This window comes from Oryza brachyantha, chromosome 1 (assembly GCF_000231095.2).
Source record: "Oryza brachyantha chromosome 1, ObraRS2, whole genome shotgun sequence".
Classification (NCBI taxonomy): domain Eukaryota; kingdom Viridiplantae; phylum Streptophyta; class Magnoliopsida; order Poales; family Poaceae; genus Oryza; species Oryza brachyantha.
The window spans coordinates 26,173,504-26,197,273 of record NC_023163.2 but is presented as its reverse complement, the minus strand read 5'-3'; the positions used below and the strand labels follow the sequence as shown (position 1 = coordinate 26,197,273).

At 36.9% G+C, this 23,770-nt stretch overlaps 1 protein-coding gene across 2 annotated transcripts; it reads right to left on the bottom strand.

Annotated features, from left to right (window-relative positions):
• Window positions 1-11,658: 11,658 nt before the first annotated feature.
• LOC102718407 (calcium-dependent protein kinase 2) lies at window positions 11,659-14,557 on the bottom strand. Of its 2 annotated transcripts, XM_006644812.3 has the most exons (8): window positions 13,740-14,550; window positions 13,504-13,647; window positions 13,245-13,397; window positions 12,998-13,113; window positions 12,734-12,901; window positions 12,528-12,655; window positions 12,332-12,431; window positions 11,661-12,247 (listed from the first exon to the last, which is right to left on the bottom strand). In XM_006644812.3, the coding sequence occupies exons 1-8, from the start codon at window positions 14,392-14,394 to the stop codon at window positions 12,155-12,157; spliced, it is 1,557 nt and encodes a 518-aa protein (XP_006644875.1). In that variant the 5' UTR covers window positions 14,395-14,550; the 3' UTR covers window positions 11,661-12,154. The 2 variants fall into 2 exon arrangements, with proteins under 2 accessions (XP_040381001.1, XP_006644875.1); XM_040525067.1 differs by having other exon boundaries at window positions 11,659-12,247; window positions 12,528-12,901; window positions 13,740-14,557.
• Window positions 14,558-23,770: the final 9,213 nt, after the last annotated feature.

The following is a 23,770-nucleotide window of genomic DNA, read 5'->3' as shown; positions in this document are numbered from 1 at the left end:
TTTGCCTCTTCATTGACCATGGCTTGTAATGGTTTGGCCAACCATTACATATGGGAGTTTGGAGCTGTCACTAATAGGAGGTTCTGTGCAAGTGAAGAGTTGGTTTGGTTTTGGGGGAAAATAAAGAGTCGCATTTAGATCCATAAGGATTAATTTCTACGAGTGTCATTTGTTCTGCAAATGGAGTATAAGAAAACAAAAGAACATTTTCTTTACAAGTTGTTGAGAGAATATGTAGCAAAATTTCTCTCCACTTTATTCAATACCAATATAATTATTATCTTCTTTATCTATTCTCCGTATATTTCTTTCTTTCTTTCTTTCACAAACTCTAATGTAATGTTTACTCATAAATAAATTTATTTTGAGACAAGCTAGAATGAGCAAAAATAATCTTAATGTATTTGTATTTTTTAGGACAGATGTAGTAAATACTTAGGATTCAAACGGATAAATTGTCCTAGTTAGCCATCTAAAATAGTGAAAATGTTAATCTTTCTCATCCATACAATGTGCCACATCATCGGGATACCAAGGATCGTTCGATGCAGCAAAAGATTGAGTATCTTTCGTTAAATCTCCACTTATATGTGGATTAGGGATTATGAATTTTTGTCACTCCTATGATCATAAAGATCATATTTCTATATATTATCTTTAAAAAAAATCCTTGGCAAGACTTAGTGAAGAATTACTCAATGTGTTTAAACCCTTCGAGTGGAAGCCTCGTGAATCTACATAATTCATGCGTTCAAGGAAGAAGAGGGTGAAAAATGATGAGAAATAAGTACACAATACTACAGAACCCCTCAACTATGATGGGCTACTTGGGACGGACTGTAATGCTTTGTCATAAATAGGCCTGACTTTGTCAGATCATAAAGGGTTCGTTGTAGATGAGGCCGAGCGGCTTACTCATCACAGGTGAGATCTTACCTATGACAGATTGTTCTCATCGATCGCTTGATATAGTTAAGACTAGGCCATCTCTGACAAGCTCACAAGCATGGCTTGTCACATATATCACGCTATTTGTGATGTGTGTAGTGGTTGACCTGTCACATGTGACTATGTGAGATCACATGCTTACGTGGGTCATAACTACCACCTGTCATAAGTAATGTTACGTCTAACATGTTTTAGTTATAACTCATCACAGATAATGTTTATCTCTAATGAGTTTCAGTTATGACCCATCATGAGTGAGTGAAATTTTAAATTTTAAAATGGTCTCAGATGGAGACAAAATTTTTAGATCTCGATAGTATATAAATATTTATAACTAGTAGTATTTTTATTTGAGATCATTTACAACACGGAATATGCATTACAAGTGATGAGATCTACTTTTTAAAAATAAAATTATGAATTTTTCAAATAACCTTCGATGGAGATATGCCCTATATTAAAGTTCTAGAACTCAAGTGGATCTACAACTTTATAATTGTCAATATTTTCATTTGAGATAGTTTACAACACTAAATATACATTATAATATTGATATCTATTTTAAAAAATGACTTTTGAATTTTTTAACGTTTCAGATGGAGCAATGCCCCATATCAAAATTGTAGAGATTGATGAGATCTACAACTTAATAATTAATCATCTTATCATTTGAATTCATATGGAATGTCAAATAGTTGGTACATGTTTCAAATAAGAATAGTCAAATAAATAGCAACAGGTATGTGAGTCAACATATGGTGATAGGTGAGATGGTTAAGAGTGTGTTGTCTTGAATTAGAATGTATTGAGTTTGAACCCATGTTGTCGCATATATTTCAATTCAACTAAAAAAATCATGGATTTGAGACACCTACATGGTGACCGTGGTTACTAAAATTCAACATATTGTTTCGATTATTTTTATGCATTTAAAATTTTAAAAACATAAAAATGTTACCAATGATAAACCTATGATGGGTTTTGGTTGTGGTACGTCAAAGCTAAGTCTTATCTCTGATGGGCCTTCACATGTCGTTGGTAAGTTAGAGCTATTAATGACCACTTATCTCTGACGATGACCTAACCCATCACACATGAGGAGTTGGACCTATTATAGGAGGCTTGTCCTGCTTAGTGGCACATCTTGTACTCCTACTCCTAGTCATCTTATATGTGGATGCTAAGTTAGATTATTTGTTTCCTCCATTGCGCTTCCCATCCCCTTCCCCGCAGCGACGGTCCACCCCTCCTCAATATCGGCACATCCTTACCCGTCGAATGTAGTCTAAATTGAGTAACAAAGTTGGCAAGTAGCTATAGTTGTTGCATTCACTAATCACACTATCACATCCATATTGTAGTACATCAGCTATTTTCTCGGAGCGAGTACAATAAGATGATATACTCAGGTTATAAAAATTAACACTACATCATATCTGTGCTTATGTTGAGGAGAAAAAAACATGCTACAGATTTAGAGTTTGTTGCAGTATCGTCTCCAACAAATTGCGTGAAATTAATGATGTGATAAGCTAACTATAGTACGAATTAACTATTTTATTTGCTACAGATGATATGTTAATTTTTAGAACCAATAGTTGGCTACGATATTAACGTTGCTCCTGTTAACATCGTGAAACGTCGACCGTAGTACTAACTATGTTGGTGCCCGTTTTAAAGCCAGCCAGACTTCATTTAAGTATATTGCTAATCTGTGTTGACATGATCAGCTCCTCTCGTCACTAACGCTGAAAGGTCCTGATCATCATATTGGATGCACCTTCCAAAGATAAGCTTTATTTTTACACTATTCAATGAAAAACTTGACGAATGGGTAAAACTCTTGTGCGTATGAAAGGACAGAAGGCTCATTCCGAATAAATCAGCAATTGATATTTTTTTTTCAAGTTTCAAATGAATCAATCTTGATGTACACTGTTATATTTGGCTGCAGATTGAAGCTTTTATGCACGCTTTTATCCCCTGCTGGAATTTTACAGTTCCATGTAGTACCCGCTGCTTGCAGAATGAGATGCTGAAACTGGTGATGCATAGTGGCATAGTTGATATCATCTACATTGTGAAAATTTGTGAGCATGGTTTAAGTGTATCATTGCTTCGCTTATACTCCCTCCACTCCATAATATGTAGGATAAGACACAACCATCACTAACCCAAAGACCAACAAAGAGTTATAGCTCCCTTCTCGTTTGGATTATCTAGATGTATGTATGCATGCATGTAACGTGGTTAGATATTTTGATTATAAAAAGTATGCTAGTTAATGCATAATTATATGCACGTCTTATTATGGGAGAAAGAAAAAAATGGTTATTCCTTATATCATGAAATGGATGGAGTAATAAGCACAAGTGAAACAACATATATATTAACAATTAAAAATAATAATTTATGGGTAAAACTTTTACATATATGTCCTAATCATTATAAAAGCAAATACTACAAAAATAAGTTATAATAAAAAAAAATCCAAATCAACTTTAAAACTAAGATACTATAAACTTCAAATTTTGATATATGCTTATGTGAAGTTGACAAAACAACGAGTCCCTGCCTACTTATTTGAACCGAGAGCTGCAAATTCTACGTTGCACCGGTTCTGCCTCACTATTACTATAGTATGCGTTAGTACTTTAATTAGGACAGTTTGCCAGCTGAAACCAAACGACTTATTTGTTAATGAAAATTTATGAATAAAACTTATATATAGAGAGAGTTAGTGATCTAAAAGTCAAGTCTAAAAAATAAACTATAGTAAAAAAAACCCTACAAAATCAACTCCAAATTCAAGAGTAAACATTTAAATTTTGGGTTATAAGCAAAAGTGAAAAGATGGGGTGGAAGTCTTATGATCGTTCTCTAGAGGGTACGGCACTATGGCTGCTTGATTTCCTGAGTTACAACATTTTGCAGGTTAATCTTCAATCATTGTAATTTTGCTGTTTGGTTTTTACAAGCGAAATATTAATGTAACTATTTCAACAGGCCATGTTGAAAAAATGTTTAGAACAGTAAGTAGTAATACAAACTTTGCACAAATTTCATTCGGCAATACAATATGAATGCATCTGAAATTACGTCAATATACCTTCATGCAGAGTTGCAGACTGTTATTCCCACCATTTTATAATATAAGGCATAACTATTTTTCCTATGTTAATATAAGATGTGCATGCAAGCATAAATTTGATTTATTTTAAAATTTTCATATACATGCACCTAAATAATTTAAACGAGGATATAGTTATAACTCTTTTATGGTCTATGGTCTTTGTGTTAATGATTGTTGTGATTTATATTATAGGAGGAGGAAGTACGAAGAAAGAAAACAATGTGTTGCTGAGTAATGGTAATGTTCAACCTTCACTTGGGGTTATTCACATTAAATTACATTCAGCTATTAGTAGTCTAAATAATGGCACCCGGACATCAAACTGCTATGGCATGAAGGTTGCCTGGCACAATAGAGGTTCACCGCTAAGTGGCTACAATCTGTGGACTTTATTCCCTTGTGTAAAGCAGGAACAGGAAAGCTAAAACAGAAAAAAAAAAAAAAAAAGCATGCAACACCTTCTCCAAGTTATGGGGATAACAATGCACTCAGACACTCACTACAGAAAAGCAACTTATTAAAAATTCATTAAGAGCAAGTTTAATAGTATAGCCAACTGCTCACTGTAAATCGTTTATAGTCAACTTAATAGCCAGTATATACAATAGTCACCTATAAACATATACTACACAATTAATATCTGGTTTCATCTATCATATACACATGTGTCTTGAAGTCTGTACTGCAGCTGGCTACAAATCTATAACCCGCTGTTTTTCTCTCCCCTCTCTTATCTTCAGTCCTCTTAAAATGTGTTTATAGCTGGTTTATAGTCTATTATTGTCTATGCTCTAAATAGGACAAACCCTGGGCCATTGTGTTGGAGTAGCTATTGGCATGTGTTTTTTTAAGAAAAAGGCCTAAGCCCAGCTTTTTCATTGAAGATTGAAAATAGGTTTGGAGGACCGGGATCAGACCGGATTACAATACAGAACAAAACAGAGAGAAGACTCACTTCTGCTCACAGAACTGCAGACAGCAGCTAACACATGACAGCTACTGGACCAAAAGACACCAGAAAAGAAAACAGCTACTAAAGCACACCTAAATAATTTTTCTTAAAAATATCACATCGTATCTTTAAATACCTAAATAAACTATTAAACATAGATAAAATCAAAAACTAATTGCATAGTTAAGGAAAAAATCGTGAAACAAATTTTTTGAGCCTAATTAGTGCATGATTAATTATAAGTGCTACAGTAAACCAACATGTGCTGATGACGGATTAATTAGGCTCAAAAGATCCGTCTCGCGGTTTCCAGGCGAGCCATGAAATTCGTTTTTTCATTTGTGCTCAAAAACTCCTTTCGACATTCATTCAAACGTTCGATGTGATCATAATTTTTTTTATTTTTGCAAACTAAACACACCGTAAGATGCCAGCAAAAACATAAGCCAATCCCTGCTCTATGATCGCGAAGCATTCTGCTAACTTGTTGCATTGCCTTAATCCATCGGTCCATTACTTCAGCCTCTCCCACCTTCAACTATTGGCATGTGTGGACCACATATTTCAAGGTGAACGAGAGATGTTACTAAAATTAGATCATATTTATTCGATTTCTACGTATTCCTACATTATTTTTAATGCTCAATATATATATTATTAGTGGCACAACAACCATGAAAATTTATTACATGTCACGTTGTGGTACCTTTAACGATTAAAAATTTATAACTTTTAAAATCTACATTTAGTTCCACCCTAAACAAATCTTAAACTAGTTTACAAACCACAATATATATTAACTTCCATTAAAATCTCTCCCATCATATATACCTCTATCTACCCTCTCACTTTCAACTACACATCATTTAATAAATAAATTATCGTTACAGATATTTTTTCTTTAGATTTAGGCCTTGTTTAGTTACCAAAATTTTTTTTCAAAAACATCACATCAAATTTTTAGACACCTAAATAAAACGTTAAACATAGATGAATCAAAAAACTAATTACACAGTTATGGAAGAAATCTTGAGACGAATCTTTTGAGCCTAATTAGCCCATGATTAGCCATAAGTGCTACAGTAACCAACATGTGCAAATGATGAATTAATTAGGCTCAAAAGATTCGTCTTGCGGTTTCTAGACTAGCCGTAAAATTCGTTTTTTCATTCGTGTCCGAAAACCCCTTCTAACGTCCGGTCAAATATTTAACGTGGCACTTTTCCCAAAAATTTTCTCAATCTAAACGCACCTTATTACTGGTTGTCTGAAAACTGAAACAATGGATCTTTTGCCTAGCTTTACTCTGTGCCGTTCCGTGGTAAAGCCTCCCGGGAGCCAGAAGGGTGTATCCACAAGATCACACACATGCCCGGTTCAGTTGCCAAAAATTCTTCGGAGAGAGATCCCATCGGTGGATTATATATTTAAAATATTAAACATATTCTGGTTTTAAAATAAATTTTAGATTTCACTTAGAAACCGTGGAACGAATTTTGAGTCTAATTAATCCGTTTGTTAGCCTATACTGGTTACCGTAGCACTTATGACTAATCATGTATGACTCAAAAGTTTTGTTTCATAATTTTCTCTATAACTATGTAATTAGTTTTAATTTTTTATTTAGGTTTCCAATAATTTAATGTGATGTTTCTATAAATATTTTTAAACTAAACATGGCCTTAAATGGAAAAGCTGCAAACGAACCGAAACCAGTAGTAGCAGCGAAACATGGCAACACAGCAGAGGGTGGGCATACCTCATCCGTGGGTCCCACCGTGACGTGATTTATCCTACAAAAGGAGAACAAATATAGGAGCAGCAAAATTCCTTTTTTCACCGCCCGCCCGCGCCTGCACGGCCGCGCGTCCGCCTGAGGCCACCGACGCCCGGGCCCCACCCGGCGACGCGCCGGCCAATCGCAGCGCTGGTGGCGCTCTCCCCCGGTAAAAAACACACACCTGAGGAGTGGCGAGTGCGAGGAGTGAGGGGAAAAAGAAAATTGTTGCTGTGTCAGGACCCACGTGCAGTGGCCCCACGCCTCGTAACAAGTGAGACAAACTGTGGGGCCCTGTATTTACACTTATTTTTGCTAAAAAGTATGGACCACACTTTCTTAAGGTCAGCAATGGACGGCTCTAGAGCTCGAACAATATTTATACAATTTCTCTGAACATTATTATTTTTTACGAGCGTTTTCTGTACACACTGGGTACCATTATTGATGGTACGAAAGGCCACAAAAGGTTATCACCTACCTTCCCTCTTTACGAGAAAAAGAAAGAGAAGATGGTTTATCGCTGGAGCTGAGCTGTCCGGATTATTCTAAAAGTTACATGATGTTATCGTTATTCTTGATGTTATTTTTGAAACTTAGATAATTAAGAATACGTATAAATATTAAAGATGTGGATTTTGATATAACGATTTTGATAGGATGGCTATAGATAACTTGGAATATGTGGTTTGTTGGTTCTCGCTGATATACAAAATTAGTAAAACGCACACCATTACATATTATATGCTAACATTATACTATCTGATTTATTATTTTTAGTCTTACTTATATGTAGCATACTATTATCATTAAAAATATATAATACACCCAAAAATTTAATTTCAAAGGGGTATAAAGTGACCAAATCTATTTCACATTGAGTATTTAGTTCGGAAAGGTGTTTCTCAAAGTGAATACATATGATATATACTTTCAATGGAGCTAGAAAGTAGCATTCTCTCCTGTCAACGTCCAAGTGGGCATGTGTAGCTATCGCCGATGTACACCTTATTATTACATGGAGAATACTCTGGTTATACCGTACTTATAACCGCATGTCCTATGTATAGCCATTAGCCATGGTCTCGTGTATATATGATTGTTCCTTTTTAACTATTATACTTCCCACATAGTCGGCTAAAAGTCAAATACTTCATCCGTATCAAAAAGATTCATTTCAAGCCTATCATGTACTCTCTCTATTTCATAACGTAAGATGTTTGATTTTTTTGGTTGCAATATTTGATCATTTGTCTTATTCAAAAAATTATGGAAATATTGTTTATTTTGCTTGTGACTTATTTTATTATCAAAAGAACTTTAAGCACGACTTATCATTTTATATTTGTACTAAATTTTTAAATAAAACGAGTGGTTAAACGTTGCAACAAAAAAATCAAACATCTTACGTTATGAAACGAAGGTAGTATAAATCAATATAAAGTCACCAGGAATAAAATATCTTTTAATTTTTAATATCTCAATATATTTATCCACTATTTTTTGAATTTAGTGTATTTGTTCATCAATTTACCAAACTCCAATGAAATAGTTGCTTAAAAATAATTTTTTGAAACGAATAATTAAAACTAAAAATAATGTTTTTGGGTAACGGAGATAATACTACTAGTCATTTTGATATGGTTGGGACTTGGGAGAAAAGTTCGTACGTTTGGTATAACTGTAATGCCTTTTGTTATATCCCTGCACGGACATAGAGAAAAAATTGAAGGGAGAAAAGTCTTCCTGCTGACTAGCATGGAATTTCCAATTGAAAGCTAGGTGAAAGGTTAATTTAGGAAATGACATGTGGTATTAGTGAGTGGCAGAGAATGCAGCGATGACTGTTTTGATGGAGAAAATTTTTAGAAAAGTATCACGTTAAATGTTTGACCTGATGTCGGAAAGTGTTTTCGGACACGAATGAAAAAACGAATTTCATGGCTAGCCTAGAAACCGCGAGACGAATCTTTTGAGCCTAATTAATCCGTCATTAGCACATGTTGGTTACTGTAGCATTTATGGTTAATCATAGAATAATTAGGCTCAAAAGATTCATCTCAAGATTTCTTTCGTAACTGTGTAATTAGTTTTTTGGTTCATCTATATTTAATGCTTTATTTAGGTGTCCAAAGATTCGATGTGATGTTTTGGAAAAAAAAAATTTGAGAACTAATCAAGGCCTTACTGTCGCTGTACCAAGATGACCCTGACAAGTTAATAGGTTCCATGTTTCGCGTAACAACGGCTTATAAACTAAAATTTAAATTTTAGAACTTAATTTTAGATTTGATTTTCTGGGTTTTTTCATCATAGTTTGTTTTACATATTTTGTTTCTGAGTCGCTATGGACACGTATATAAAAGTTTTACCTGTAAATTATTTTTCGTTTAAAAAACACATTTTCGCTTATTTCTTAAAAAAACGAAACGATGGGAGCAAATGAAGCCATCATAGCCTATGCTGTGGGTAATGATTTATAAATAATTTTTTATGTTGGTAGTTAGCAATTTAAGATTATGAAAAATAAACTACGATAAATAAAATTTCAAACAATCAACTCTAAAATTTAAATCTGTGTAACGACTTACGAGTTGAAAGTAAATAATCACAAAAAATATAATGATAGGAGTAGCCGAGTTGGTGTCGTCGTACAGATAAGTCGATTCCAATAAAGTTGATGGAATAGGGATGGATGAATGTGTCGTAGTTTCCATGGGCTATGTCGATGCGACTAATGAAGGATCTCTTGGCCGTTCGCAGCTCTCGACATTGACTTGAGCAGCACCTGAGGGCAGAGAGATTGCTCATACTAGACACTCATAATGTTAATCTTCGCACTATAAGATATCGTGTTAAGAAATTATCTTTTATAATATAATTTTTATATTTTATTATCATATAGCTCACTTGTCTCTCTCATGTGCAGTCTTGTTTTATGTGAAGACACTGAGTTTTAATCTAAAACCAGTTTCTTCATTTCTGTATCTCTATTCAATAAATAACCCGCTACATCAATAAAATATTTAGACATAATAATAAATATAAAAACTATCTTTGCTTCTGCATTGAGAGTGCCCTTATAATCGACCTACCATGGTCAGGTCTTAGCTTACATGCCGGACTATCCTATGACTGCTTCATGTCTAATTACGATCACCGTTCATAGGAGAAACTCTATGGTTATCATGGTAACTGTGATTTCTACAGAACCAAACCAGGTAAAATCATAGAAAAACCGAGATAATCGTGCTCCACCGGCTAGCAGGTTCAGAGGTCTCCATATTAAGATAAACCCTTATTACATTACTTGTCAAGAAAATATCAATCGAAATATGAGATAAAACCGGACAGGGAAAGAAAAGAACAATTAGAAATAAAGAAAACTAATAAAGATTCCATGCGTAATAAAGTTTAGAAAAATCTAAATATCGGATAATTTTAGAATTAAATTTGCTGCATAATTGATATTGAGGGGATAGTCCATTTATAAATTCAATTTGGACACATCTACAATTATGGTTAGAAAGAATTAGATTAGAAATGCAATTTTAGAATTAAAAATAAAGATAAATAATAAAATAGTCCATGTGTAAATACAATTTAGATATATCCAAATCTTAGATTAAAAAAGTTAAAATAATTTTGTGAAACCAAGAGTGTTTTGGATTAATTGTGATGGAAAATTGGCAAGTGTAAGAGAAGCATGTGTATTGGACTAATGAGGGTTAGGTCGTGAAATCTGTGCCCGCAAAATGATGGTTCGGATTGTTTGTGTGTAGGTGCTTGGGGTCAATCTTAGTCAACGACAGACCGGGATCAAACTCAGGGAGAGTTGTGTTCTAGCACGGTCGAAGGTGTTGGGTGACAAGGTGAGACACAGGCGCGTACGCAATGGACATGTATCATGCGGAAGTGCTGGAATTTGCGAAGGAAAATCGAAGAAGAGAAGGCAAGCGCGCGCACGAGAAATCGCGTACTCACGGGAGCGACATCGCTGGCATGCGGGCCCAACGAGGAAGGAAGACGTGCGCGCGTGAGTTGCATCAAGCTGGAGCACGGGATCCACCAGGACACATGGCGGATGGGGATTGGACTACCTTGGAGTGTGGCCAAGGAAGCCAGATCTTCTGTGGAGAAGACTGATGGGTGTGATTCTATGTGACCTCTTGATGTGGCCTAATCTAGAGCGTTTGATCTAGATTAAACGGTTGTGAGAACTTAGAGTAGCCGCCAAGTTTTAGGGGTATTTTGGTCTTTTTCCAATGGAGGGTTAGCCCTATAAATAAAGGTGCAATGGTTGCTTGATTTGGCAACTTTTTGATGGAAATGAAAATGTTTTGAGGGTGGTTTGTTACTCTAGTTTGTTTTGACTAGATAAGCTTGTGAACCAAGCTTCTTTGTAAACTTCGTTTCATGAAATAAAATTTGAAGTTTACTTGTGAAATAAAATTTTATTTACCGTATTTAAATTTTACGCTTTCCGCATTAAATTCCTTTCGATATTTCCTGCTCTGTTTTATTTTTGATATCTCCATTCCTATCCTCTTATTTTCACGGAGATATCTTTTTTGAAGTTCGAATTGAAATTTGTTCTTTTCGAGGATAATTAAACTATAGCTATATTCACCCCACTCTATAGCCTAATCCGATCTCACAAATTTAGGTTAAAAATTGGAAAAAAAAGAAGAGAAATAATTTATTTATGAATACAATTTTTTGAATTGTAAATTAAATATTATTAAAAAAAGAGTTTATGTACGAGTATAATTTAGGATACAGGTAAATAGGGTTTCATGTAAAAAGTAAACAAATATCTAGATAAAAACAATTAAACAATTAAAAAGTAATTATTATCTAGATAGGAGACCTATATTGATACGATGTTAACCGTACAGCATGCGTGGGCCACCATACTAGTTTTAGAAATAAACGAGACGAAAAAAAGTAGTGCCCAACTAGCGTGCGTGATCCTTTTTCCGAACATTTAGATTTTGCAATATCACATATGCTAATCTCTCATCTTACATCTAAGCATTCGCAGATAATCATTTGTCGCCGTCGTACACCAAGAGGCCGCTGACAAATCGAGTAAGAAGTGTGTATACCAACACTTCTGACACGAGTCTGGGTCAACACAAAAAAAAAAGCATCACACCCATTGTGTTCCCCCATCCGATTAATTCACCATTTGAGGTGCATGTAAATACATGCCATGGAAGTGCATTTCTCTGGATCGAGTGTTGCAACCTGCTGTGACAGATGGTTTAATTTTCGATGCCAAAACTGATCGGATCGAGCTACTCGCTGAGCATGTCGTCAAGCTGATCCTCCCCTCTCTCTCCTATAGCACAACGTCGCGTCGCTTCTTGGGGTTGGGCTCCGGGTTTCCCTTCCGCATCATAGCCACGAACTCGTTGTAGTCTATCTTTCCATCCTGCAAGTAAAATTCCAGCAAGTTTGTTAGCCCTGCATCGATTTCTGAAAGGGTTTGTAGCAGAGAAAAGTTCTGTGATTTTACGTTATCGGCATCGACTTCTGATATGATGTCTTTTATGTCTCTGCCATCGAGAAGGCCTTTCTCCCTCAGCGCTTGCTCGAGCTCTTCCTTTGAAATGCAGCTGCAAAGGTAAATACTTGCACAGATCAGAAACCAAGAAATTTGCTGTGTAGAGTAGTAGTTTTTTGCATCAGGTTTTTGGAGGATTCTCGGTTACCCGCTATTGTCCTTGTCAAAGTACTGAAACGCAGTGTAGAGATGCTCTTCTCTGTCCATTCTGTTCATGTGCATCGTCGCGGTGATGAACTCGTCGTAATCGATTATTCCATTCCCATCTGCATCGGCCTGAATTTGCAGCAAATATGCAGTAAGCATTACGCCACAAATTCCATACAAGAGGCCAAACCCCAAGTGCACACTTACAGCCTCCATTAGCTGCTGCACTTCAGCCTCCGTGAGCTTGGTCCCTTGCTTAGACAGCCCTCGGCGCAGCTCATCCACGGTAATGGTGCCGCTGTTGTCAGAGTCCATGCTCTTGAACATCTCCTTGAGCCCTCTGATCTCTTCCTCCGATAGGCATCCAGCAATGACCTTTTTTTTTCATGGATCGATTCAGTGAGAAACATGGTGCATTGTTCATAAACCAAAGGTGTGGTTGTTTGAATTGAAGTTAGAAATAATACAGACCCTGAGCGCTGCTTTCTTGAATTGGTTCATTGCCCTGAACTGCTTGAGCCTGCTCATGACAGCGTTATCAAGCGGCGTGTCAGGTGCTTCTCCATCTTCCTTGATCCACGGGTGATCTAACAACCAAAAAAAAGATAGCATCTTTGGTTTAAAATCGCAAACAATATGGCCAAATGCATAAGCCAATTGTTCCATACAAAATGAAATTACGCGAACTGCATGAGACGAGAAAGATCGAGGCACATACTGAGGACTTCGTAGGCAGAAATTCTCTTCTTGGGGTCGGAGATGAGCATCTTCCTGACAAGGTCCTTGGCACTAGCTGAAATGCGTGGCCATGGGTCACTGGTGAAGTCAACCTGCCCCCTCAGGATGGAATTGAAGATGCCATGCTCCGATTCTGCAACATCAGATCAAATTTATTTTTGTTTTCTCGCGGTCATCGTCGCCATTAATGTGGCAACGCGGGAGCTGAGACGGTGGAGGAAGATGATCGATCGACTTGCCAGCCCAGAAGGGAGGAACTCCGCAGAGGAGGATGTAGAGGATGACGCCGATGCTCCAGATGTCCGCCTCGGGGCCATAGCTCCGCTTCAGGACCTCCGGCGCGATGTAGTAGGCGCTGCCGACGATGTCCTTGAAAACCTCTCCTGCAACAATGGCGGCATGCAGGAGCAGTGAGTTTGCGGTTGGGTGATGATGATGCCATGGTTGTCGCTGTTCGTGTGGCGAGAGGAGTTGCCTTGCTTGAAGAAGACGGAGAGGCCGAAGTCGGTGGCCTTGAGCGGGGCGTCCTCGTCCTTGCTGAGGAGGAGGAAGTTCTCGGGCTTGAGGTCGCGGTGGATGACGCCGAGGGAGTGGCAGGTGTGGATGATCTCGACGATGGTGCGGAGCAGCGACGCGGCGGCGCGCTCGGTGTAGTGGCCCTTGGCGATGATCCTGTCGAAGAGCTCGCCGCCGGCGCAGAGCTCCATGACGAGGTGGACGGACTGCTTGTCCTCGTAGGCGCCTTTGAGCTCGACGATGTTGGGCTGGCCGGCGAGGTGGTACATGATCTGCACCTCGCGGCGCACGTCCTCGACGTCCTCCTTGGTGGACAGCTTCCGCTTGGCGATGGTCTTGCACGCGAACTTCTGCCCCGTGGCCTTGTGCGTGCACAGGGAGGTGACGCCGAACTGGCCCCGGCCGAGCTCCTTCCCGACGGTGTAGATGCTCCGCACGTCCTCCATGGGCCGGCCGAGCACGGGGCCGATGGGCGCCGGCGGCTTGTTCTGCGCCGGCGCCGAGGACGGCGACGCGCCGGCCTTCATGGACGCGCCCGTCCGGAGGGTCGAGGGGTCCGAGGAGGCGCCAAAGGCGGGCTCCGCATCCCTAGAGCCTGGACAGCAGTTGCCCATGGCGACGGCGACGGCGGCGGCGGCCTGGGGCCGGGCACGCGGCGCGGCCGGGGTTGCGGCAGCCTGCGGCGTCTGTGTGGTGGGGGGATGCGGAGCCGTAAGGGGTGGGAGGCGAGGCGGCCGAGGAGTTGTATAGGGAGGTGGATTCGTCTCGTCGGGTGGTGTACGGCCTCCAGCTTCGAGGAGCCATGGCTGCCCGCCCATGGCTCCATGGGGGTGGGGATGGGTTGGGAGGAAATGGCGGGAACCGAAGGTCTTCTCGCGTCTTCTTGCTCGTTTCTTTTTAGTGCTATTGTTTTTTTTATTTGACCTTATGCCGTTTTTTCGGTTTTGGAATTGCCTTTTTCATCGTGTTTGTTTTGGTATGAGCTATTCTGAGGTTGGCTTGTGGTAGGAGTAGCAACTAGATAAAAAGACATGAGTAAATTATGGCCAATCATTTTTTGTGAATAAAACTTTAGTCCTTCAATCAGTAGAGTGATTGCTTGACTTCTTCAGAGAAAAAACTGAACTTTATATTTCGGCCTCGAGAGATGAGAATGAATATGGAATCACATTCATGTCTTTGGTATTTTAATAAGTTATTTATTCTGTTTCAAAATATATATATTTATATTTTTAACATTATTTACAGTACTATTTATCACATCAACCACTTGTTATTCAAGAGTCTTTCTATTTTATCCCACCTACCCCTCCACCCACACCAATTCCTTATTTATTAAAGAGCATTATAGCATTTTATTCTCAATCTTAATATTTGCTTAACACCTAGAGATGCTTATATTTTGAGACAAATATAATAATAGATACAATATTTTCTTTTTTTTTGAATTTATTAGTTCAGAACAAGCTGTCAAATTTTTACCACGTAAATTGATTCCAGTTACAAGCAATTAAGAAACGAAGGTGGTGTGGTTACATAATAAATGAGAAGAAAAACCGAGGGGCCAAGAAAGAAGGTTAAAAACAAATGCAAAACAAGCATGGGACATCGATGGGGAGTGCAACAAGGGTTTTGGTGGGCCTTGTTGGTTGCCCATAGGCCTTCAAGCCGAAGCAGGAGGCGCACAGCCCACACCAGCGTATGGGCTGTGAAAACCAAGGAGCATTTGTATCTCTACTACTCATGGGCTCAAAGCAGCAGCTACTAGCGTACTTCGGTCGAACCATGATTATGGGCCTTACGGCTTAACTACTAAGGCCTATTCGGTTTGGAGGAATTAAACTGTCTTCTGTAAAATTCATGTGATCCTAAGAAGCCCTAAACCAAAGATATTCACAATGCAATTACTATATTAGTTTTCACATAATTAAATAAGTTGCCACATAGAATAGAAGATGACGTGACAGATGAGTAAATGGAAAAAGAAAAATAAACCATGTCTTACATGAAATAATTTTTTTGGGCGTAATACCCTATACATAATGAGAAAAGTAATATTAAATTGTATCTAAATTAGTAGTGTTATTATAGTTTCCGGATGAAACGAGTGATGAAAAAATCATGAGTAGTGTGCATAGAAATGGTCTAAGGCCCTGGCAAAAATTTTTGGCAGGAATGTAATATCGGACGTTTAATTGGATGTCGGAAGAAGTTTTCAGACACGAATGAAAAACAAATTTCACAGCTCGCCTGAAAACCGCGAGACGAATCTTTTGAGCCTAATTAAATCAACATTAGCATATATTGATTAGGGTAGCACTTATGGCTAATCATGGACTAATTAGTCTCAAAAAATTCGTCTCACGATTTCTCGCATGACTGTGCAATTAGTTTTTCGATTTATCTATGTTTAATACTTTATTTAAATGTTCAAAGATTTAATGTGATCTTTTTAACTAAACCACGCCTAACTAAACACGGTCCTTAATTAACAGCAGTGACAGGAACGGAACGAGCCAGCGAGGCCGAAGGGTGCCCCACTGCCCATTGTAGGCCTAGGCATAGGCATAGAAAGATCAAGATCGAGAGACCGAGATCTGAATTTTTCGGTCTCGTATTTTTTTAAGACCGATCGGGCTCGAATTTTAAAAGACCAAATTTTCTCTACAGACCGAAGACCGAGACCGAGACCAAGCCAAAAGGCCGAACGTCCAGGCCCAGCCCCATGCTTGGATCGTACTACTACTATCATTCCGGCCTAATCTTTCTTTCAATTTTCTTATTTTTTGATGAGGATTCCGGCGTAATCTAGTCGAGCAAGCGCGGCAGCAGAGGCGGCGGGGTGGGAGAAAAGGCCCGGCACGCTTACCAAGGCCCAGATCGCATCGCACGTGCGGACGCCCGCACGCGCGGTTGGGCACGGGCACGCCTGCGGCCAGCAACAGCAAACGTCCCCGTTTTGGGGCTCTCTCACGTACTCCCACGAGCACGTTGTATATTTATATGCTATGCATCAGTGTGTATTAGTTGTTGTAGCTATAATGATGAAAAAACAAAAGTGTGGGTAGTAAGTTGGACTCCACCATCACTAACTTGAGAGAGATAAAGGAGAGAAAACATTTGTTTATTCCTTATAACTAGGTAGTAAGCATATTAACTGGTATTAGCTACTTACTACTCTCACAGTACATACAATCTGATAGTAGTACTATTTTATTTTTTACTACCTACCTTATATCCACGTCGTGGATGTCCTTAGACGACGACACGATCTTTTAAGAAAACCACTATTTTCTTTCATCATATATATATATATATATATATATATATATATATATATATATATATATATATATATATATATATATATATATATATCCTACTACCAGATGTAGCTACTCCCTGCACGTCTATGATGAAAAATATTTTTATAACTGTTTCTGCTCATATCCAACAGAAAGTATAGACACTATTAAATCTTATGTGAATGATACAACTATCTTTATAGAGTTTGTACTTGGAAGAGATAAGAAATATGTATAGAGGTGTTTCTGCACCTTAAATGTGAAGGAAGTAGTTACACCTGATAGTAGGATAGAGATTTTCTATATATATATATATATATATACATATATTATACATACTTTGGTTACAATAAATTTTTATATTTATGTGCATATCACATAACTAAATACATTAAAAACTATTTATTGTTGAAGTTATACTACGACTGTTTCAAAATATTAAAATCTAGTATATCCAATACTATAAATCTATAAATTTAAATTTAGATATAGATCTATTCAAATTCATAATACTTCGTGACATTTCACTAGTTAGTAAGAGGTTGATGAGATGCGTACTGTGAGCTACTGTACCGATGTATCGATTACTCCTGTATTCCTGTGACATGCAAAGCCCTGTTACTGCGATCGATCGTGTTTTTACCTGCACTGCGTGTCAGCGAAGGCAGCACGGCCTTTAATTTTGAGTTCTCTTGCTCGATTGTGCCATGCATGGACGAAGCAACAATTCGTTCGCAGAACACGCCAGGGTTCAGTTCGGTTTTACTGCCAGCCAGGTGTGTGCCAAATCTTGTTATGGATTTCAGCAAATGGACCGAGCACATGCCATGATCTTGAGGTTTTAGTTTCTAAATTTTTTTTCCAAAAACATCACATCGAATTTTTTGACACTTAAATAAAGCATTAAACAAAGATAAACCAAAAAACTAATTGCACAGTTATGTAAGAAATCTTGAGACAAATCTTTTGAGCCTAATTAGTCCATGATTAGCCATAAGTGCTACAGTAACCAACATGTGCTAATGACGGATTAATTAGTCTCAAAAGATTCATCTCGCGGTTTCTAGGCTAGCCGTGAAATTCATTTTTTCATTCGTGTCCAAAAAACCATTCTGACATCCGGTCAAACATTTGACGTGACGCTTCTCTATAAAATTGTCTCAATCTAAACACTACCTGAGTTTCCTGCCCCCGACGAGACATGACATGATAAAAAAAACCACACAAGTACTATCAATGCCAAAAATAACAAGGAGCAAACATTTGATACGAAACGGTGGCTTCAAAAAAGGCAAATCCCCTGTTGCAGTTTGATTGCCAAAATAACACGGGCCAATTTTCTGTATGCGCCTGTAATTTTTTCTGATCCTTTCTACGTCTCTGAGATTTGCTCGATCTCTTATATAGCCCTAAGTTATTATTTGAATCCCTTACATACCCATTCCGTTAGTTGATCGTTAGTTTGACCGTTAATTATTGTAGAAATGACTTTGTGTCCTCGGTATATTGCTAAAAGCTAGAAATGTTTGATGTGTAAATTATTTGGGTTGTGAATAACAATAAGAGATAAATTACCAAAATTTTTTAAAAAAATAAAACATAATTTCATTAACAATTTAAAAATATTTATTTGAAACAAATCAAGCCTCCCATCAAATTTGAAAATTACTTTTCAACGAATATGCAGCGAAAAAAGTTTCATTTTAAAAAAACAAAGGAGACAATTATTTCATCCCAAACTAAAAAACATATTTAAAATTAATGTGTGGATTTAACCATATTTTTAAAAAATATTTTCTAAAAAATAAGTTATATTTTTTAAGTTTAGCATTAACTGATTATGTCCTTTTATTTTTTATAAGTTATTCTTTGCAGATGAAAATGTATAAGTAGGTAGCACATATGTATAGGAGGGGTAATATAGTCATTTTAAAAATATTTAACGGTCAACTAATGATCAACTAACGAAAATGGTATAGAGAGAATCAAAATAAAATCTCAAGGATATACAAGAGATGAGGTAACATTCAAGGGTACATAAGGGATTGAGAAAAGTTTTAGGGATATGTAAGGAATTTTTCCAAATAACATTTGAAATGGATGGGTTTCAGATAAAACCGCAACCGTTTATGCATTACTCACGTCTATATTCATACTCATTATCTGGGTAACATATGGGTAAACAATAATTACCCATTGAAATTTGGGCATACAGATAGTGTTACTCATTTTATCCATTTTATTCATACATATTTAGTATATGTATAAATTGAGAACTAAAATTTTGAAACCCATATTCACACTATAAAAATTTATTAAATCTGACTAAAATTTATTGGGATGATTAATTACATATAAGAGAAACTTTGATCCATTTCCATGTACGTGGCATATATATATTTTCATTTCTAGCTTTTAGCAATATACCGAGGACACAAAGTCATTTCTACAATAATTAACGGTGTAGCTACTTCCTTCATGTCTAAAGTGCAGAAATATTTTCATAACTGTTTCTGCTCCTATCCAACAGAAAGTACAGGCACTGTTAAATCTCATATGAATGATACAACTATATGTATAGAGTTTCTATTTTCTAACTGTTAGAGAAGAAAAAAATATGTATAAAAGTGTTTCTACACCTTAGACGTGAAGGGAGTAGCTATATATACCCATTAGGTTACACATACCGATTTAATATAGGTATGATAGTTAAAAATAGGTACGTATAAAATCTGTACCAATATTGGTTACCAATATCCTCACCAGTGATACGTTTAATTTCGGAGCCGCCACCATCAGTAGGGCTGCAGCGGCGGGGAGACCTTGGTACATACGGCTTCCGTTCCAAAATAAACGAATATTTAATTTTTTGGATAGAATTTTTGACTCTTCGTTTTATTTGAAATTTTTTTTATAATTAATATTTTTATTGCTACTACATGATAAAACATAGTACTTCACGTGTGAATAATTTTTTTTATTTTTTAATAAATTTTTTAAATAAAACAGATGGTAACCCATACATTCTTTTTTTTTTGGACGGAACAGTACCTGGGATGCTCCTGCTCTTGGGCAGAATCTCAAAGATAGTGCGATAGCGGCAGCTGTCACAAGCCAAAGCACGCAGCATCGCCGGATGCAATAGAAACAAGCAGGAAAGGATAGAGGGATAAGTACTTGGAGAAAGTAAGAAGAAAACAAGCCAATCTTTTTTATCTGCCTGGATCGATGCATCCTCTCGAGAAAAAAGACCGGGTCGACACCTCAAACTTCAAAGCGACGTCTTACCACTTCCCCAACCATTCGTGCGTGCAACAGGAGAACGCCAGCATCTGATCTGATGCAGCAGTGATCTCTTCTCCTCCACGTAGAGAACGACAACTCCAACATGGAAAATCACCAAAGTTTCAGAGAAAAAACTATGGCATTGCAAGCTTAGTCTGCGTTCCAAGGAGCGTGTGAGCTGAGCTACTCGGTAGCAAGCGAAAATGGGACGATCCATTAGCATATTATTAAATTAAGTATTAAAGAAATAACATATTAAGTATTAAATATTTTAGAACTAAAAATAGATTAATATATATTTTTAAGAAACTCCTTGTAAAGAACTTCCATGTCAAAGAACATGTCCAAGGTAAACGATGAAAAATAGCCGACGGTCCAAAACAACAATCCTTAAGGATTAGGGCACGAGCAATATATAAAGATGATATGGTCTATATAGGTGAGACTTACTATAGGTGGTATTAGTTATAACAAACTTTATCATACTTATGGATAGAATAAGAAATAAAATTGGTCCCAAATGAGAATAGAATATAGGAGCATTTATTTCTATGGGTAACCCATATGACTATAAACTACTTTAGTCATTGATGTTATAATAACCACCCCGTAATATATAAAGATAACTTATATAGAGTATTTATTGTATAATAACTACTTTAGTATATTGTGGATGTCCTTATGCCTTATTTTGTTTTGAGGAAAAACTAAGGTTTCAATACCTAAGAATTAATTTATATGAGAATTATTTGGTTGGTAGTAATGAAGTATATAAAACTTAAAGTAAGAGTATTTTTTACAATTATAAAGAGAAAGCATAGGAATTTTTTCATCTATTCAAATCCCTTCAAAAATTTCTATAGAGTGATATATGCATGTATTAATGTTTTCCATTTTTCCCAGTATTTTCCAAAATTCCTCCCATCCGAAACACGGCGATGGACGGACGGCCCACATGAACCCAGTCACGTTCCGAGATGGGGCCCACCGCCCGCGTGACGGTCATTTGGGCCCCACGGAATCTCATGATCGTGCCGCCAGATTGGACGGTCAGGATGGCCTCTATCGATAGCAGCCGGCATGCTTGCTTCGGTCGCACAGATGATCCTCTCTGAGACTGACACTCCTTTCCTGAGTCATCACCAGCTGGAGAAAACAAAGAGAGACAGACAGCACGAGCTCGAAAAGCTGGAGCTCTAGTTGGGAAAAAAAGTTTTAGAGCCTTTTGAAATAAACTTTTGAAAAAATTTCGTTGCAGTGGTGGTGTACTAGTACTGGTTGTTTATAGCAGATAATTAAAATGAAAATAAACCGAGGGTTCGTTTACTTCCCAAATTATTTTTAAAAAAATATCATATTGATTTTTAACACCTAAATATAGCATTAAATATAAATTTGAAAAAACAAATTACATAGTTAAGAAGAAATCGTAAGACAATCTTAAACATAGGTACTTTATAATTAACCATAAATACTACGGTAATCTATATTTGTTAATGATGAATTAACTAGGTTTAAAAGATTCGTTTTATAGTTTATAGATGAGTTATAAAATTTATTTTTTCATTCATCTTAAAATTACTTTTACGTCAAGCTTGACACTCCAGTATTTGGCCGTGACGGGAAAGCACGAGTATTATTAAGGATCGATAGAAAAACTGAAAATTGGCGGTGCTCCCGAGGAGGTTAGTTGAAGAGATAACGAGGGATTTAACAACTCCTCGGAAATGGTGTAGCGGGTGGTTGAGAATAATCAAAGCCAGGTGAAGAAAATTGAATCCAATGCTCCTGATCGTTTGTGCTGCAAACCTGCATCTCACTCGGCCTTGTTAGAGCAAAGCTAATGGTTGCGCGGATTACCGGTGAAATGGAGTTGCCACGTCATATTGAGTCAGCACTAAAACAGCCCGGTATAATGAGCAACATGCAAAGTAAGCATTTAGTAGATTATTTAATTAATTACCACCCGTTTGAGCACTCCAGTAAACACACACGCTCCTCGGGTAGGCTGCTTGTGGCAGCAACGAGTCGGCGACAAAATACTCGCCAACACCTCTCTCTCCTCCCTTCTCTCTTCCAGACTTTTATGACATGGACATCTATTTAGCCTGCTGACTAGGATCTATTATACTTGCTCTTATTGCAGCGCATTTGTAGCACATGCTACTCGCTGGAACGTAAGCAATTTTTGTTTTAATTTTTTAGTAAAATATAAATATTTTTGATATTATTTATAATATTGCTTGTCACATGAATCATTTTACATTGAATTTGTTACATTTTAGTCTAGTCTATCCTCCCACCTCCACTGGTTGCTTATTTATTAGAAGATGTTATAGTTATATTAGTCTATTAAACGACATACATATATTTATATGTTGGGATTAATACGGTACTATGCTACTCAACCTGTCCGAAAATAATGACTTATTTTGGGGAAAATACTAAAGGAATTTTAGAGGACTATATTTCTAGAAAAAGAACTATTAGGTGACCCTTTAAAACAAATGAATGGATTTTATATTTCTTTGAAATTCATACAAATTAGCTCAGCTCGTTGAAATTTAAGAGAAAAACTGGCACGGGGTTTTACCTCGTGGTTTCGTTTCTTTAACACGAAGTTACTGTTTTTTCTTGCACCATCCAAATAATAGTTTTGAAACATTCATATGTTTTAATTCAGAGTAAATTACGTTCACGGTACATGAACTTGCGAGGTAGGCATAAATAGATATAATAACTTGTAAATTGCTCACTTCAATACAATAACTTGGTTAGTTGATGTGAACCAAACCAAAATGATCCACACAAGCAAAATTACTCTAAATTAGTGCACACTAATGACATAGCATCATACACACACGACTGTGATTTGGAGATCTTATTTCGAATTCAAATAAAAAGAGAAATTAGATGTGCAAGAGTTTAATTTTCATGTCCAGGATAGAGAATTTATTTCATTTCTTCGGATAAATAATCTCTATATAACTCGTCTAATATGTTATAATTTTTATCCATATAATTAACTCCTAAAAAATATTTTAATTTTCATGCTCATGTTCAGACACTCTATATTATTGAAAGTGTATTTTTATGACTGGGCTTTTCTAATCTATATCTTGAAAACATAATTAATTGTTTTCTTTAGTTGGTCTATATCTCGAAAATACCATACTGTTAATAATAATAATACAATGTCAGTATAAATTTTTGATGTGTAACCATAATTACATATCATTATCTATTATATTAGATCAATTTTGCTTGTGTTGATTGTTTTGACTCAAGTTTGCATAAATTAGCTAAGTTATTGTATCGGAATAAACAATTTGCAAGTTATTGTATCTATTTGCACCCACCATACCGTGAATACAACTTACTCTTTAATTCAGGTAGAAAT